This window comes from Chrysochloris asiatica, unplaced genomic scaffold (assembly GCF_000296735.1).
Source record: "Chrysochloris asiatica unplaced genomic scaffold, ChrAsi1.0 scaffold00039, whole genome shotgun sequence".
NCBI classification, from domain to species: Eukaryota; Metazoa; Chordata; class Mammalia; order Afrosoricida; family Chrysochloridae; genus Chrysochloris; species Chrysochloris asiatica.
The window spans coordinates 16,391,885-16,410,883 of record NW_006408557.1 but is presented as its reverse complement, the minus strand read 5'-3'; the positions used below and the strand labels follow the sequence as shown (position 1 = coordinate 16,410,883).

The 18,999-nt window shown below is 40.9% G+C and overlaps 1 protein-coding gene and 1 pseudogene across 1 annotated transcript in view; one reads left to right on the top strand and one right to left on the bottom strand.

The window, feature by feature from the left end:
* The first annotated feature begins 4,649 nt into the window (after nucleotides 1-4,649).
* Nucleotides 4,650-18,999, top strand: part of ABHD12 (abhydrolase domain containing 12) — a 94,646-nt gene continuing 80,296 nt past the window's right edge. Inside the window, exon 1 of the mRNA XM_006860672.1 lies at nucleotides 4,650-4,844. Coding sequence (XP_006860734.1) covers nucleotides 4,654-4,844 — 191 coding nt within the window. The 5' untranslated portion in view covers nucleotides 4,650-4,653. The remainder of the gene's footprint in view (nucleotides 4,845-18,999) is intronic.
* Nucleotides 13,305-14,511, bottom strand: LOC102824820 (annotated as a pseudogene).

Genomic DNA, 18,999 nt, shown 5'->3' with positions numbered 1-18,999 from the left:
CATTTTCTTCGAGGTTACTCACAAGGTTGGCAGTTCAAGCTCACCAACTGCTTCTCAGAAATCCTATACATGATTGCTATGGGTGGGAACTGACTCAATGGCACTTAACAATAACAACAACCCTGTAATTTATTAATTTTTTCCCTTACAAGTAGTCTAAAAAAAAGTAGTCTTGAAATTTACTTGACTTCCTCACCATTTGGAAGTTCCCTATCCACACTATTGCCTCCTTTTGCTTTGTAGATGACTTCATTATACATTGACATCTCTGGTTCCCTGTTTTCAGTCTTGTAGGATTGTTTAACTTTAAATACTTGTACATCTGGATTGAGTTCTGGATGATGTTATCCTGTTTAGTTTGCAGTGTAGGTGTTTCTATAGACAGTAAAGAAAAAACTAACTTTTATTGGGTACCTTCTAACTTTTACAGTTATCTATAAAAGTGATTATTAAGACTCTTGGTACAGACTAAGAAACAGCTCTTAAAGCAATAGAATCAAAATTTTCACTTTCAACTCCACAACCACCATTTAATTTTTAAATAGTTATTTAAAATCTTTGTAAAATATCCCTTGTCATCAGATCTACCAAAACAAACCAAACCAATGCCTCCTGCTATACTATAGTCTGACTCTATATAACAAACCAAACCAATGCCTCCTGCTATACTATAGTCTGACTCTATATAACAGAATGACCCTATCTAACAAAGTAGAATTGCAACTCATTAGGTCTACAGAGATGAGGGGGGGGAAATGCTAGATTAACATTGAGAACTCTTTGAAGTTTTAGGCACTGAGCTGCTACCTGAAAGTTCAGCTGCTTGAATGGATCAGCTAACACAGGGGTGAAAGCAGTGGTAGTTTGCCCCCATAAAATCACAGCCTGAAACCCTGCTTCTCTGTAAAGATTGTTTCTGTTGCTGCTGCTGCTTCTGCTGTGAAGTGCCATCAAGTCGGTTCTGAGCCACAGTGACCCTGTATAGAGTTTCTGAGGAGAAGCTGATGAGCTTGAACCAACAACCTTGCAGTTCAAACGGCTTTGCAGTCTGGCACATTAACCCACAGCACCACACCAGGACTCTCTTAGTGTTGCTTCTTGTTGTTGTTAAGGGCCGTCGAGTCGGTTCCGACCCATAGCAACCCTGTACAGGGGTTTCGAGGCTGTAAATCTTTACAGGAGCAGAACGCCTAATCTTTCTCCCATGGAGTGGCTGGTAGTTTCGAACTGCTGGCCTTAAGGTTCATAGCTCGATTCGTAACCACTACGCTACCAGAGCTCCTTAAGTGACTCTAAATCAGTATCAATTCATAGTGACCCTGAATAGAGCTTCCAATGATTGGCTGGTGGGTTTGAACCACAAACCTTTCAGTTAGCAATCCAGTGCTTATCCTACAGTGCCGCTCCGCTCCAGGACACCTTGAAATCTGGTAGGGCAGTTACACTCTGTTCTATGGGATCACTATGAGTTGGAATCCACTATACTTGGCAAAGTTGGTTGCCTGTATGTTTGTTTGTTTTTATTTCATATTAACATGAATTCATGTGTTATCTTGTGTAGCTAATCTGAGGAAATTTTCATAACCACATAGAAACAAAGGTAGGGATCATTGCTATAGAAACATACTTAATTTGGCTGTTTTAAAAATAGCAATATTATTTGGATTCATTTAAGTTAACCCTAGAAGCAATGTTGCTCTTTTCCAAATATAGATACGATACATATGTGATCTGAGGATGGTCATGGTAACTGTTCTTAAGTGTCCTTGAATCGCATCTGACTCATAGTGTTGCCAAACTGAAATGAGGGCTTGCTGCCTGTCACTGTAGTCAATCACAGAGTCGGGAGAGAGCCAATCCAACCTTTATTAGCAGAAAGCCTGCAGTCTGGAGGATGGAAAGAAAAGTTTCTCAAGACCGTTCCATCTATTATGAAGAGTGGGCACATTATATAGGATAAATTGCATTTGGATGTACACTTAATCTAGTTTAACTTTAAAATAGCATAAACAATAAACAATGAAAAAGAGACAATAAACTTTTCCAAACATTCTGTCTTTAGGGAAAGGGGAACCAACAGGCAATAATCCTTCTCAAACATTCCATCATTTTAGAAAGGAGAAACAAACAGGCAACAATCTTTCTCAAACATTCCATCTTTTGCTGATCTTTAAACTAACTGTAATGCCTAGGAGCAGAGGTCCCTGGGACCATCAAGGGAGAAGAGCGGAGAGCGGGACCCTACTCAGAGAAGCAGTGATGCCTGAGATGGAGGCAGAGACGATGACGTGGAGAAATGGAACAGTTGGGGACTTTAGACACAGAGAGGGAGAAAGGCTGTGTGCTGATGACAGGGGGTGGGGGTTGGAGGTGGGGGGGGCAGGCTTGCAGGGTATACCCTTTGGTTGGTTGATGATGCTTGGAGGGGATTGTAACCATAGCAATGAAACTATATGCGATAGATGAATGTAAAACTAATGTTCTCCCATGTAAACTATCACATAATTCACAATAAAACATTGAAGAAAAAACAAAAAAACTAACTGTAACACCTAATGACTAACCGACTCGATTTTGTTTAGGTCAGTAGACCCATGCTATCATTAGTACCAGGAATAGGGTTCCTGAGGAGCAGCTGGTGGGTTTGAACTAACCTTGGTTAGCATCATTGCTTATCCTATAGCACCACACCAGGACTCCAGGACATGGGAATAGTTTATTTTAAAAATAAAGTCTCAGAATTTTCTTCATATGCTGAATGACATTTCCTTTTCAGTCCTACAATAATGAATAACTTAGCTAAATGTTTTTTTTTTTTTGAAAAGTGCTGCAGGATTGTGGTCCAAAGACCAGTCAGTATTCAATTCCTTTTCTACTATAAGCATTTTTCATTTAGGCACCTAATGTCCATGAAACTCAATTCCTTACCTGTAAAAGAGGATTATCTTACAGGTAAAACAAGCTCTAGGGTGGTGATGATTCAATAATTAATTTAGTAAATATTTATGAAGTGTCAACTATGTGTAGGCATTATTTTAGAAACTGAGCAAAAGCAGTAGAAAAAGTCCTTGGTCTCAGAGTACACACTGTAGTATGGGAAAACAGCAACATACAGAAAAATTCATGACAGATATAGGCATTAGTGCACTGAAATGGACTGTTGTTGGTCCCTTGAATCAGACAATCATAAGGTTTACTATTCCAGGAACAAAAAATTCAAGAGTAATGTCGTAGTATTCATCATCAAAAAGAACATTTTAAGATATATACTGAAGTACAATGCTGTCTGTGATAGGATCATATCCATATATCTACAAGGAAAACTAGTTAATATCACTGTTAATTAAATATATGCACCAGCCATTAAAGCTATTGATGATGAAAGAATTGAAGTATTCTTCCAACTTCCTCATAGTAGATTACCAGCTGGGCTGCTAACCACAAGGTCAGTTCTTGGAATCAACCAGTTGCTCCATGGAAGAAAGCGCTGGCTTTCCGCTCCCGTAAAGATTTACAGCCTAAGAAACCAAATAAATGGTCACTATAAGTTGACCCCCCCAAAAAAAAAAATCCTCACCACTGGACCAATGAACAACATTCTTATCAATAGAGATTTTTTTTTGCCATGGGCTGCCAAAAGAACCAATAGATTCGTTTTGGAAGAAGTGCAGCCAGAGTGCACCTTAAAGGCCAAGATGGCCAAACTTCGTCCCTCATACTTTGGACATATTGTCAGGAGGGAACAATCTCTGGAGAAGGATATCATGTTTGGTAAGATGGAGGGTCAGAGAAAAAGAGGAAGACCCCCAAAGAGATGGATTGGCCAGGTGGCAGCATCGATGGACTTAACTGTGGCAACAGTAGTGAGGTTGACCCAGGATCGGGCAGTGTTTCGTTCTGCTATGAGTCTGTGCCGCCTGGATGGCACCTAACAACAAAACAACAACAACCTTTCTCTTAAGAAGCTCTGGTTGTACAGTGGTTACAAATCGGGCTGCTACCCTCAGGGTCAGCAGTTTGAAACTACCAGTTGTTCCGGGAGAAAGATGATCGCTATGAGTCGGAACCGACTCCACAGCACATAACCACCCCCACTTTCTCTTGATGTTTTTGTAAACATTTATATAAGAACATTTCCAGGATTTATCTTGACTGGGTTTCCATTGAGAAATGGGAGCAGAGGGACAGCCCCTGTGCTCGCTCCTCCTCTGCTTTCAGGCGCAGCTAGTGATCAGGATGCGTTCGCTCAGGACACGAGTGGAAAACCCTCTACTGAGTTAGTGGTCACTCAGTTCAGCAAGACTTTACAACTGCTCGACCTTGCCATTATGGTGACGCGCAAACATTGCTTCGCACGCCTTTCTCAAAGATGGCTGCGGATGTCGCCGGATGAAGGGCGCGCTTCCGGAGAAACTAAGGAGGGGGCAGGCCTGAAGGAGGGGCTGACAAGAGTACGGCGCTGATTGGTTGGCCCCGTTGGCCGGGCTTGGAGCTAGTCCGTAGCAGGGCTCCGAGGCCTGGGCAGAGATGTAAGGGGCTCCGGGACCTAGGTTACGGCGGCAATTTCAGGCCGTGGAGACTCCTGCGGGAGCGTTGCAGGACGGCGGGCGAGGTCAGCTGGCGCCCTCGGCGGCCGGCATTGTCGGGCGCGGGATGAGGAAACGTACCGAGCCGGTCACCTTGGAGCATGAGCGCTGCGTTGCCTCGGGTTCTTCTTCCTTAGGCTCGGCCGCCGCTGCATTGGACGCCGATTGCCGCTTGAAGCAGAATCTGCGTCTGGCAGGCAAGGGGCCTGCTGAGCCGCGCTGTGCCGCCGAAGCGGGCATGAAGCGGGCGCTGGGCAGGTGAGACGTCGCAGACAGGGGCAGAGGGTCGGGGACCCTTCGCCCCTCACCTGGCTCCCGGGCCTCCACACCCTCTTTAAGTTATGTTTAAGTTATGAACCTGCGGGAGCACCTCTCACCTCTATCCTGGTGTTCTCTTTCAACCCATCTCCCTTTTATACCTAGCTGGCAGGCGCAGTCCTTGTGCAACCCCCAAGATTCTCACTCCCTCTCCAGTTACTTGTGCATAGGAGCATCCCGTTTACTCTCCCGTCCCCTCCGTCAGCACTCGCAACTCAACTCTACAACCCTACTCTTTTCCAAGTGAGACCTTGGGGACCCATTTTGTGGCAGGGCTGGATGAGAGATCTTCCTAGGGGATTGGATCAGCTGGGATATCACAATGAACAGGAGAGAAGAAGGGAGGGGATTAGGAATCCCTGGGAGTCCCCTGGACGCGGAACATGTAAGAGATGCTATCTGAAGTGGTGGCCTCAGAGCCAGAAAGTACTGGCTTGTTTCTGGCTCTCTGCATTTGGACCCTAATCAGAGTGCGTGAATGAGCGCCACTCAGATTTGATCAGTGTGCGTAAGCTTGCTAGCAACTCTATTTCTTAGTTCGATGATTCTTGTTCTCGAGTAATCAGTTGTCAGAAATGGAATTCGTTGAACCTTTGGGGAAGGGTTATATGGCCCATGGTGCCAACGGAAAGGAAAGGCGCATGGCATCTTCATTTTCTCTGCAGGGGCTGAAACTTGTGTGATGTGCAGATGGCTGGTGGTGCCAATTAGTCCCAAGGACTTAGTCCATGAAGGGAATTGCCTGAAAGCCCAGAAGTCATTCCACTATTTGTGTTCTTCCATTAGATAGGAGATGGATGCATTAACGTAAAACTGACTTCAGAATGGAAGCACTGGGGACACAGTGGTTAAAGGACTAGGCTGCTAACTAAAAAGTTGGCAGACCAAGCCCACCAGCTGCTCTGTGGGAGCAAAGTGTGGTGGTGGTTGTATGTCGTGGAGTGTTTCGACTCCTAGCTAGCCTGCATAGGGGTTTCCGAGACTTAAAATGTTTTGCAGGAGCAGAATGCCTCCTTGTTCTCCCTCGGAGCGGCTGGTGGGCTCGAAAAGCTGACCTTGTAGTGCGCAGCCTTAGAAACCCTTTGACCACTTTGTCCTCTTTGACCACTCCTTTACATGATATTGTCATAGCCAAACAGTCTGTCTTTTTCCTCTTCTGGTCTTTCTTTCAATAAGTATCTTCTGCCCCTTTAGCCATTCCTGATTGGTCTGCATGTCGTTTCAAGTGGGAATATCCTACCTCCATATGTTCTGGGTGGGCCTCAGGATTCCCCTCCATACTCCACAAAGGCTTAGCAAGAAACCTATTTCCCTGAGTAAATTATAGCACGCTTTTAGATAATCCAATCGGTTATAGACTAAAGATGGGTTTATAAACTATCTGTAGCCATATTTTCAAAACATTACTTTTTATTCCACTTAAATGTCTATGTTACAGTAGCAGGCAGAGGAAACCAATATTCACAAAGTAATCAAGCACCTTAACATTATCTTACCATTTTTATCCACTAAGACTATGTCTCAATCCCTATATCATAGAGCCCAGTCGTTCCAGGGCTGTGCATACATCACAATCTACCTGTAGCCCACTTAACCCATGCATATGTCTCCAAGTCTTCCCTTATCATCCGCTTTCATTTACCCTCTTCCTCTTTCTTGTTCTCTCTCCCCCTCCTTTTTATTGTTCTTCCTGTCACTGAGCTATATCATGCATCTATCCCCTAACCTGTGAGTTTCCCTCCACTCCCTCCCACCCCTGGTAACTGTCAAAGAATTATTCTTTTAGTATGGAAATCTCTTCTTAAGCTTTAACTGTAATGGTCTTATGTAATATGTGTCCCTTTGTGCCTGACTAATTTCACTTAGCATTATGTCCTCAAGGTTCATCCGTGTTATGAGGGGTTTTCAAGCTTCATCATTATTCTTCAAGGTAGCATAGTATTCCATTGTGTGTATGTATCCAAGTTTATCCATTCTTCTGTTGATGGGCACTTAAGCTATCTCCATCATTTTGCTATTATCAATAGTGAGGTGATGAACATTGGTGTACCTATATCTACTTCTGTCTGGTTCATATTACTTGTGAAAATGTAACAAGTAGAGGAATTGCTGGATCGTAAGCTATTTCTATTTCCAACTTTCTGAGGACACACCAGACCGTTTCTTAAGAGTGGTTTAACCATTTTACAGCCCCACCAGCAATGTAGGAGGGTCCCAGTCTCTACATCCTCACCATTATTTGTTGTCCTCTGTTTTTTCAAACTTCCCTGTTACTTCTGGTGTGAGATGATCTCATTGTTGTGTTGATTTGCATGTCTCTAATGGCTGGTGATTGTGAACATTTCTTCATATGTTTGTTGGCTGTCCGAATGTCTTCCTTGTTGAAGTGTCTGTTCATGTTCTGTGCCCATTTTTTAATTGGATTAGTTGTCTTTTTTTTTTTCAGAGGTGTTGTAGTTTCCTATAAATTTTAGAGATTAGGCCTTGTCTGATACGTTGTTGCAAAAAAATTTTTTCCCAATCTGTGGGCTGCCTTTTTACTGTTTTGTTGAAATCTTCTGATGAACTTAAGTTCTGATTTTCATTGTGTCCATATCATTTTTTTTATCCTCTATTGTTTGTATGTTTTTGTTTTGTTTTTTTTGCCATGTTTGATAGTCTCTGTATATGATTTATTAGAGCCCGTAAATTTGTCCCTATGTTTTCATTGATGATCTTTATAGTTATGGGGTTTATATTCATATCTTTAATCCATGTTGAGTTAGTTTTTGTGTATATGGTGTGAGACATAGGTATTGTTTCATTGTTTTGCAAATTGATTACCAGTTTTGTCAGCACCATTTGTTGAAGAGACTATTTCTTTCCTTTTTAACATTTTGCCTCTTTGTCAAAGATAAGTTGACTGTATGTAGCTGGATTTACTTCTGGGTTCTCAACCTATGTATCTTTCATTGTGTCTATATCAGGCTGTTTTGACCACTGTGTCTGTGTAGTAAATTTTGAAATCAGCAAGTGAGAGGCCTAACTTTGTTCTTCTTCCTAAGCAGTGCTTTGCTTATCTGAGGTCTCTTTCCCATCCATATCAAGTTTGTGATTTTTTTTCCCCACCTCTTTAAAGAATGTTGTTGGAATCTGGTTTATGATTGAGTCATATCTGTAAATTGCTTTGGGTACTATTTACATTTTCACAATGTTAAGCCTTCCTGCCCATCAGCATGGTATCTTCTTCCATTTTTGTAAGCCTCTTTTGGTTTCTTATAGTGGCACTTTGTAGTTTTCTTTGCATAGTTAGATTTATTCCTAAACATTTCATCCTTTGCGTGGCTATTGTAAATTGTTTTGTTTTCCAAATTTCCTTTTCAGAGCTGTCTTTGTTAGTATAGAGTAATCCTATTGAATTTTTTTTTTTTTTTAAATTCTACTGATTTTTACGTGTTGATCTTGTACTCTGCCACTTTGCTGAATTTTCCAGTGAGTTCCTGTAGTTTTTTTACTTAATCTTTGGGATTTTCCATGTATAGAATCATATCATCTGCAAATAGCATTTTGCTTCTTCTTTGCCAATTTGGATGATTTTAATTTCCCTCTGTGCTTTCTGGCTAAGACTTCCAACATAGTATTGTATAGGAGCTATGATAAAGGGCTTTCTTACTTGGTTTCTGTTCCCAAAGGGAGTGCTTTCAGTTTCTATTCATTGAGAGTGGTGTTGGCTGTTAGTTTTGTATATATGTTTCTAATTGTGTTGAGGAATGTCCCTTCAATTCTAACTTAGTTGAGAGTTTTATCAGGAATGGGTGTTGGATTTTGTCAAATTCCTTTTCTGCATTAATCGATATAATTATATGGTTCTTCTCCCTTTTTTTATTATATGGTGGATTATGTTGATTGTTTTTCTAATACTGAACCATTCTTGCATCCCTGGTATGAATCCTCTTTAGTCATGATTGTTATTTTTTTTTGATACATTGTTGAATTTTATTGGCTAGAATTTTGTTGAGAATTTTAACGCCTATATTCATGGGGAATTTGTTGTTGTTGTTAAGTGCCATTGAGTCAGTTCCGACCCATAGCAACCCTGTATAGGATTTCCAAGGAGTGGCTGGTGAGCTTGAACCACCAACTTTGTGGTTCAAACGGTCTCTGCAGCCCTCTGCATTAGCCCACAGCACCACACCAGGGGACTTCTCATGAGGTTTATTGGTGTATAATTTTCTTCCCTGGTTTTGGCATTAGGATTATACTTGTTTTGGACATTTTTTAGTTGGTAGTTTTTTGATGACCTGATCAATTTCTTCTTTTGTTATAGGTCTGTTCAAGTTTTCTACTTCACTCTGTGTAAGTTTAGATAGGTTGTGTTTTTCTAAAAATATATTCGTTTCCTCTATATTTTCAAAAATTTTTTTAGCATAGTTTTCATAGTATTCTGGTATCCCTTTTATTTTCATTGGTTTTGTTGTGACGTCATGCATGTACTTTCTTATGCATGCTATTTGTATCTCCTCCCTCTTTTCTTTTGTTAGATTTGCCAGTGGTTTGTCAATTTTATTAATCTTTTCATAGAACCAGCTTCTTGTCATATTTACATAATTTTTCTGCTTTCTAGCTCATTTATTTCTGCGCTAATCTTTATCCTCTCTTTTCTCATTGCTTTTGTTTTCTCACAGTGGTTTGTTGTGTTTTTGTTGTCATTTGTTTCTAGAAAATTTTAAATTTTACTTTATAATTGTTCTCCTACCCAGTAGTTTTTAAGAGGGGTGTTATTCCATTTACATGTACTTGATTTTATTTCATTGATCTTCCTATTATTGATTTCCAATTTTATAGCACTGTGATCTGGGAAGATGCTTTGTAGTATTTTAATATATTAAAAATTTGTGGAGACTTGCTTTTTGGTAGCCTAATACGTTTGTTCTGGAGAATCTTCTATGTTCATTGGAAAAGAAAGTGTATTGTGATGTTGGGTTGAGTGCTTTGTACAAATTTATGAGGTAAAGTTGATTGATTGTATTGTTTAGTTTCTCTGTGTCTTTGTTGAATTTCTTTCAAGTTGTTTTGTCCTTTTTTTTAAAGTGGTGCATTAAATTCTGGTGGTGGTGGTGGTTATGTGCTGTGGAGTTGGTTCAGACTCATAGCAACTCTGTACCGGGTTTCTGAGGTTATAAATCTTTATGAGAGCAGAAAGCCTCATCTTTTTCCCGTGGAACAGCTGGTAGTTTTGAGTTGTCTATTTCTTTTTTCAAGTCTATTATTGTTAGATACCATCGAGTTGGTACTGACTCATAGTGACCCTATGAACAACAGAATGAAACAATGCCTGGTCCTAGGCCAATGTCACAATCATTGCTACACCTGAGCCCATTGCTGCTGCCACTGTGCCAGTCCATCTCGATGGGAGTCTTCTTCTTTTTCTCTGATGTCCACTTTATCAAACATGATATCCTTCTCCAATGACTGGTCCATCCTTATAATATGTCTGAAGTATAAGGATGAAGTCTGGCCATCCTGGCTTCCAAGGAACACTCTGGCTGTACTTCTTCCAACATGGATCTGTTTGTTCTTTTGGCAGTCCATGATACTTTCAGTGTTCTCCTCCAACACCATAACTCAGATGCATCAGTTCTTCTGTGGTCTTCCTTATTCATTGTCCAACTCAGGCATCCCTCCCACAGCATTCTGTGCTTCACATCTGAGTTCGTTAACTCATTGCAGTTGCCCCACAGAACTCATACACAATACTCACAGTTATGGGGTTTATTAAGGAAGCTAACAGGAAACATTTCAGGTCTGTAAACAACTCAAAATGCAGCAGTTCTCCAGTCAGGAGAATGTCTCTTCTCTGCCATACTGCAGGCATGCCTTGCTCTTGCTTTCAGCCTCTCAGTCATGTGCCCTTTCAACCGCTTCCCTGCTTGGGCAAGTATAACAAAGCTCCTTTAGCCAGTCTTTAAATACCCAAAGGACACATTCTGCAAGCCAGACACCTGCCCAGAGGCACTCAGCTTTATTTGATCCATGGGCAGGGAAGCCCGCGCCTGCGCTGACTCTCCATATCACTGCCTCTCCTGTCACCACTGATTCAGGTAGGGACTTTTCTCATGACTCTTCTTTCTTGATGGTCCTGGGATCATCTGTTTCTGTTGAGATGGCAACTCTAAACCTAGTAGGATGACAAAACTATTTGCATGGACCACCCAATCATTTGGTGGGAGTTAAGAAGCTTTTTGGATAGAAAAGCCATATCAAGTATATTCACATTACTACAGGTCACCCCCTGGCTTTTCTAGCTGTTGGCTTCCATGCATGGAGGATTAACTTCCCCCTTCTTTCAGTCACATCTTCTACAACTGCACTTTTTAAAGTCACAGCCCTGTTAACAATTACTCACAATTGAATCATAAAATCCTATCAGCATCCCCCTACCCTTTCTTCCCCACATCCATGTGGAAAAGATGAAACTGTTCAGTGGGATTCTTCCTTGTGTCCCCCTCATTCTGAGACTAACCACACTCTTTGTTAAATTAGTGAGGCCATATCACTGGAGGGTGTGTCCAAAACCCAATCTCTTTGGAGTCCTTTTCCAACTTTTGTAGCCCCAGTGTTGCTTGGTTTCTTTACAGTCTTCACGTGGCATCTGTCTGCCTCTTCTTTATGCTTGCTTTTGTGTCTAAGTTTTTCCAGGTAGGGAATCGCACATTCTACTAACTACTTTTCTTTCATTTTCTAAGAGGCTTCCTGTTTCAGATGGTGTCAGTGTGAGGAAAGATTTAGAAGATTAGAACTCTTAAGATTGTAAAGTTGTAGGCAGAGAAGAGGTATCATAAAAGGAAAATACACAAAACTCAGGAGTGCTAGCATGTATGGTTTATTTTTGAAGCTTGAAAGAAGTTCCTGTGAACTTTAGGGTAAATATCAGATTTGTGAGATCTTCACACAAAGTTCATGTATATTGACTGAGTTCTTCATAATGGGATGATGTCTTAGTTACCTAGCACTACTGTAAGAGAAATGCCACAAATGGATGCCTTTAAAGAACAGAAATTTATTTTCTCACAGTTCAGGAGGCTAGAAGTCCAAATTCAGGGTTCTGGCTCAGGGGGAGGGTCTCTGTCAGCTTGGGGGCTAAGATCCTTGCCTTTTCCAACTTGTGTAGCCCCAGTGTTCCTTGGTTTCTTTACAGTCTTCATGTGGCATCTGTCTGCCTCTCCTTTATGCTTGGGTCTGTGCCTGGTCTGCTCTTTTTATAATGCAGAAAGAGATTGGGTTTAGACACACCCTCCAGTGATAGGGCCTCATTAATTTAACAAAGAAAACAGTTTCCAAACTGTATATTCACAAGTAGTGGGATTAGGATTCCAATAGGTATTTTGGAAAAACACAATTCAGTCCATAGCAGAGGGTATGGGTAAGAGCATTCAGAGTTGAAGCAGGCCATTTTAATGCAGTATTCCTTCAGATCTCTAAATAGGTTATAAGGCTTAACTTTTCACTGCTTTCTTTTCTTAAAGTGTGCAATATACTCTCTACCTTTTCATTCTTCACCTGTGTCATTCTTGGCTCTGGAATATTATATTGTTCCTTGCCTTAAAGTGACCATGTCCTAGTGTCAGGTACCCCCTATGTTACTTAATTCAGCAAATGATTATCATGCTTCTGTTATTTGTTGGGTGTTGTGTGGTATCTTTACAGTGGGGATGTAATAATGAATTAAGGCAGTACCTGTTTTCAAGGAGTTTGTTGTGTGCCAATATTTATTTGTGGCAGCCATCATCCTTTACATCCATCAGTTTTTTTCTAGAGAAGGTGGTTTACAGAACATTATTTTATTATTTCTTATTTATTTATTTTTTTTTAGCTTTCATAATTAGATTTATTGTCTTCAAAATCATTGAGCACAATCTTAAGTCAGTAAAATTTCACAGTAGACTTTTCAAGTATTTGATCTTTGGCATATGGTAATGAAGTGTAAATCACTGCTATTTCCAACAGTATACAAAAATCATACTTGGTTTAAGAGTATTCATTTAATAATTTAAATTCTTCAGAAAACATCAAAAAATGAATTACCATTGTACTGTAAACAAGATCAAGCTGTATCTAAAGCTACGGAAAAGAGAAGATGATCCCCAAAAGCAGAACAAAGCTCACATCCTTCAAAGACAAATGTACAGAGAAATCATGAAAAAGATATTAACAGAGCTGACCTGTCAATTACAATAAGAGAAACAAGAAACAGTTTTTAACAGAAATGATCCCTGGGAAGGTACAGTTTTGAAAGGTAATGAGGTGCTTTAAAAATTTTTTTTCACTTGAAAATTCTGTGAAGGTTCGTTAATGTTCCATTTGATTATTCAGAAGATGTGCTCTTTTCAAGAAGCAGCTTCAAACAGCAATTCTGGAATGTTAGTTGCGACTTGAGTGTGCCATCTTCAAAGCTTGATCTAGATCCTCCATCAGATCCTCTTTGCCCTCTAAGCCCACAGAGAGTCGAACTAATGTGTCACTAATTCCAAGGACATCTCTGTCGCGCTTTGGCACAGATGCATGGGTCATGATTGCCGGAAGTTCAGCAAGACTTTCTTATCTTCCCAAGCTCTCAGCCAGAGTAAAAAGCTTTAAGTTCTTGAGGAAAGTCTCAGCATGCTGAAGAGTGCCCTTCATAAAGAAGGTGATTATCCCTGGACAGCCTGTGCACTGACGCTTCGCCAGCTCATGCTGCGGATGAGACGGTAGTCCAGGATAAATAACCTTTTCTACCAGGGGATTAGATTCCAGAAACTGAACAACTGCCATTCCATTTTCAAAATGCTTTTCCATTCGAACTTGTAGAGTCTTTAGACCTCAATTGCAGAGGTAACAGTCAAGAGGAGATGGAACGGCTCCAATAGAGTTTTGCAAGAAACGGAGCCTATTATGCAGATTCTCAGAATTAACAGACACTAATCCCATTACAACATCTCTGTGGCCGTTCATATATTTTGTTGCTGAATACATGCAAATATCAGCTCCCAAAGACAAAGGCCGTTGGAAGTATGCTGACATAAAAGTGTTAACCATGGCCATAATAATATCTCCCTGTTTATGGATGGTGTGTGCACAGGTGTGTGTCAATCATCTTCAAATTCGGGTTTGTGAGGGTTTCAATGCAAACAAGCTTGGTTTCAGGTGTAATTGCTGCCTCTAGCCATTTGGTTTTGGAACAATCAACAAAAGAAATCTTCAATCCAAATTTATTTGCCACCTTCCTGAAGTATTTGTTGGTACCTCCATATACATCATCCATACAAATAATTTGGTCTCCTGCTTTTAAAAGATGAGTGATAGTCATGGTGGCTGCTAAACCTGAAGCAAAGGCCAAACAGTACTTAGCCCCATCCAATGCTGCCACTGCTTTTTCCAAGCAGTTCCTGGTGGGATTTCCAGAACGGCTATATTCAAAACCCGAGTGCTGGCCGGGTGCTCCCTGCTTGAACGTGGTGGGCAGTGAGATTGGGGGCACCACATCCCGGGAGTTCCATTGCTCTGGTTCCTGGCCCACATGAATGGCTTGTGTGGCGAAATGTTGGAAGTTAGTCAGGAAACCATGTAAGGAGGCGTCTCTTTTTTGCATGTAGTGGTACTGATGAAGAAAAGAGGAAAAGAACTAGAAAGATAAAAATTCAGAACTTGAGGCTTCTGGATTGCAGATAGAACTACAAAAGCAAAGAGATTAGGCACTCAAGATGATCCCATCGAGAACACACAAAAGGCCTATTATTTCTTATGATTTACAAACTAGGGACTCAGGCAAAGCTCATCTAGGTGATACTTTTGCTCTGTACAGCATAAACTTAGATCACTTGGTGATATTCTGCCAACATTGGTCTGGACGGTCAGAGAGGGTTTCATTCACAAATGATTAGAAAATCGTTTGTTAGATGGCTGGAAAGCTTAATTCAACTGGGGATATTGACTGGCATACCTACCTGTAATCTTTCTAGCATGGAGGTCTCAGCTTAATAGGGCTTTTTACCTGGCAACTAGACTCTCCCAGAGAAAGTGTTCTAAGAGCCAGCATTACAACAGGCTAAGCCAAATCTGCAAGGTTTGACCTAGCCTGGAAATTCCTAGAACATCATTTCCAGTGTGTTCTGTTGATTAAGCTATTCATTACAGCCATCCCAAATTCAAGAGAAGGATTGAAATAGATTCTACCTCTTGATAGGGAAATAGTATACACGTACAGGGAGAAAATGACTGATCATCTTGGAGACAAATTACCACACAGACTGCCCTATTTCTAGAGATGATTGACAATAAAGAAAGACATCTTCAAGAACTGAGAGACTCAGGATCACACCAACTCAAACCTGGAAGACTTTATTTTTCTTAAAAACCTGGGGAGACTTTTATAGGACAAAACAAAACACATTGCCATAAAGTTGATTCTTACTCATAGCCCTGTGTAGAGTTTCTACAACTGTAAACTTTATGAAAGTAGAAAATATCATCTTTTTCCTATGAGGTAGCTGATGGGTTTGAACTGCTGACCTTGTGGTTATCAATCCAATACTTATCTTACAGCACCACCAGGGCTCCTTAGAACATAATAGGTGGTCTATTAAAAGGAAACCAGACGACTTGGGATAATTACACCCAAATGTTTTGTTAGTGCCTGTTGTTGTTGTTAAGTGCCATTGAGTCGATACCAACCCATAGCGACCCTGTGTAGGGTTTCAAAGAGAAGCTGGTGAACTTGAACCACCAACCTTGCAGTTCAAACTGCTTTGCAGTCTGGTGCATTAACCCACAGCGCTATACCAGGACTCTGTTAGTGCCTGTAGTAGAGACAGAATATAGAGGGCTGTTCGTGATGAGTCTCATCTCACATTCTTCCTGTCTTACAGATTTCTTTTTTTGCTATGACATTTTTCTGTATAGATTTATCTCCATAGTAGCTTGTCTCTTAAGCCAGGGGTAGGTAGAAAACCATTTTTTCACCAAAATTTTCAACATTATTCGCAGGCCATGCAAAATTATCAACTTAAAACTTAGCTTGCTATATTTAAACATTTGATTAAAGGAGCTGGTAGCATAGTGGTTACGAATCAGGCTGCTAGCCTCAGGGGCAGCAGTTCGAAACTACCAGTTCCACAGGAAAAAAATGAGGCTTTCTGCTCCCATAAAGATTTATAGCCTCGGAAACCCTGTACAGGGTCATTATGAGTTGGAACCGACTCCATAGAACATAACCAATGCGATGGGCCTCAAGATCTGTTTGAACTGCAAGTCAGTGGTTCAAATTCACCAGCCTTCCTGAAACCCTGTACGGGGTCGCTATGAATTGGATTCAGCTTGATGGAACTTAGTAACAACAACATTGTGATGATTGGAACTGCAGATGCCTTGACAGGGCCTGATAGATCAAATGATTTAACAGGCCTCATATGGCCTGTGGGCTGGACGTTCCCCATCCCATCTTAGGCTCTCATTTTAGTGATTAAAAAGTAATGCAAAGCTGCATATCGGTCATTATTGTTGTTAAGTTGTTAAGTGCCATTAAGTCGGTTCTGACTCATAGCAATCCTGTATAGGGTTTCTGAGGAGCAGCTGGTGGGTTTGAACTGTGAACTGTGCAGTTCAAACCAACCTTGTGGTCCCGTGCTCCTTCTATAGCACCACACCAGGACACCATTCAACAGTGTTTGCATCATCATTCAACATTCTCTCTGTTGTTTGTTTTGTTTTGTTTTGTTTTTTTAATGTACACAAAAACACTCAGGAATATATAATCATTTGAACAGCCAAAGCGCACATTCTGCAAGCCTGCCTCCTGGCCACCGGCACACAGCCTTTCTCTTTCCATGAGTCTAGAGTCCTCAGCTGCTCTCTCTCTCTCCATGTCCTTATCTCTGGTGTCGTTGCTTCATTGCATAGGGTCCCACATTCTGCTGGTTCTCTTGTCTCTTGCTGTCTTGCTGGCCCTAGGATCCTCTGTTTCTGGACTGTAAGAATGACTATTTCCCCCCCGCCCCTTTTTTTAAAAAAAAAGTTTTATTGTGAATCATGTGATAGTTTACGTGGGAGAACATTAGTTTTACATTTATCCTATTGTATATCGTTTCATTATTCCCCCCTTTTTATTATAAAACTTCTACCTTACCTTTGTGACAGTATCAGTCATGATAACAATTATTCACTGTTAAATCATAAGAATCTTATCCCCATCTCCTTTCACCAGAACCATCTAAACAAGATGAAGACTATCAGTAGGTATTCTACCTTCCCCCACACACTCTGAAGCTAAACTCCCTCTTGGAAACTTGTAAGCCAGTCACTTCATGCTTTTATTGCCCCCTCATTTTATGTAGTCAATGTCTAAGTTGCACTTCCCTATCAGCCCTGTATGCAGAGGAGATATGATTGAACCTTGATGTGAAGACTCCTTCCCTCTCAGTTGGTATTTTGAGCTACTACATCCGTAAGTATAGGTCAAGTTCATAAAATTGTAGCAATTTACACTTGTTTGCTTTATCAAAAATTGTTTTTTTTATCTTCCTCTAGTCGAGTTCTGATTATCAAGCCATCAAGGCTTGGTCAAATGGACACTCTTTACAAGTTTGGGCGTTCCTGTCCGCCTCCCCTCACTTCCTATCAGCTGGATACCTCACTCTCAGCTCTAGCCCTCCATGGCTATGTCCTTGTCCATGGGCTTAAGAATCCCCAGGTCTCACCACACTTTGGACCAACCATCCCTTCCTTTTCTCTCTCTTATCTCCAGGTTGACCAGGAGTCTATAGATATATCTTTTTTTGTGTGTGATGAAACCTAAGATTCAAACGCTAAATGTTTTCAAGCTTTAATAAAGTATATACCAATTCCAAGTACCAAGCATGATATCAAAATTCAAATCCATGAGTTTACTTTTAATAAGCATTAAGAGCAAATTCTGTTCCTATCTTACTTTTGATTTCACAGTGCATTCAGAGATGAGTTATAATGAGGGGTGGGGGTAGAGATCCATTTCATTTTTCTGGTCTGGCCTAGTTGTTATGTTTTGGGCTGTTAACCACAGGTCAGCAATTTGAATCTACCGGTTGCTCTATGGAAGAAAGATGAGACTTTCTACTTCCATAAAGATTTACTGCCTCAGAAACCTTACACAGAAACCCTGACTCGATGGAATACCACCACTGTCAGCACCAAGGTCATAAAGGCTGGAATTCGCCTGAAACATTAGTCCTTTGGACTAATTGTTGCCATGTGCCTTTGAGTTTCTTTACTCTTCTTGCTCTGAACTGGGAGAGACTAATAATTGTACCTTAGATGACTGTTTACAAACTTCTAATACCTCACTCACTACTCACCAATGCAGGATGTGGACCACTGTCTCTGTGGATGAGGTTATGTCAAATGACCTTGAAGTCACCCAGGACTATGATCCTAAGCCCCCAGGTCCTGTGACTCATTCCCTCAAAGTTTTTAGTTATAGCTAAGAATTTTTCCTAATGTTGCCCCTGTATGTCATGGATACACTTACAGCACACACGAGGGGGCTTCAAAAAATTCATGGAATAAAACAGAATTAAAGGATAATGGAATTTCCCCACAAACTTTGAGAACCCCCTTCATATAAATAGTATGTAAAAATATTCTCTGTCAAACCTGCATGTGTCTGTCTTTACCTTGATAATTCTGTGCTGACCTCCCACTTATTGAATATTGTTTTTTTTAATAAATGTTTTATTTTGAATTGTGTGATAGTCTACATGGGAGAACATTAGTTTTACATTCATTCTATCATCTATCATTTCATTGGTATAGTTACCATCCCACAATCCCATCCATGCATCCTCACTCAACCAAAGGGTGTACCCTGTAAGCCTGCACACCCCCCACCACAGTCCTCAGCCCCTTTCCCTCTCTGGATCCCAAGTCCCCAGCCACACCGTCTCTTGATGTTGTCTTCTCTGCCTCCATCTCAGGCCTCACTGCTTCTCTGAGTAGAATCCCGCTCTCTGCTTTTCTCCATTGATCTCTGCTCCTAGACTGAAAAGTTAATCACTCCCCTCCTTGCTACAAAATGTCCACCTTTAGATTTCCAAACCTCACAATCAGT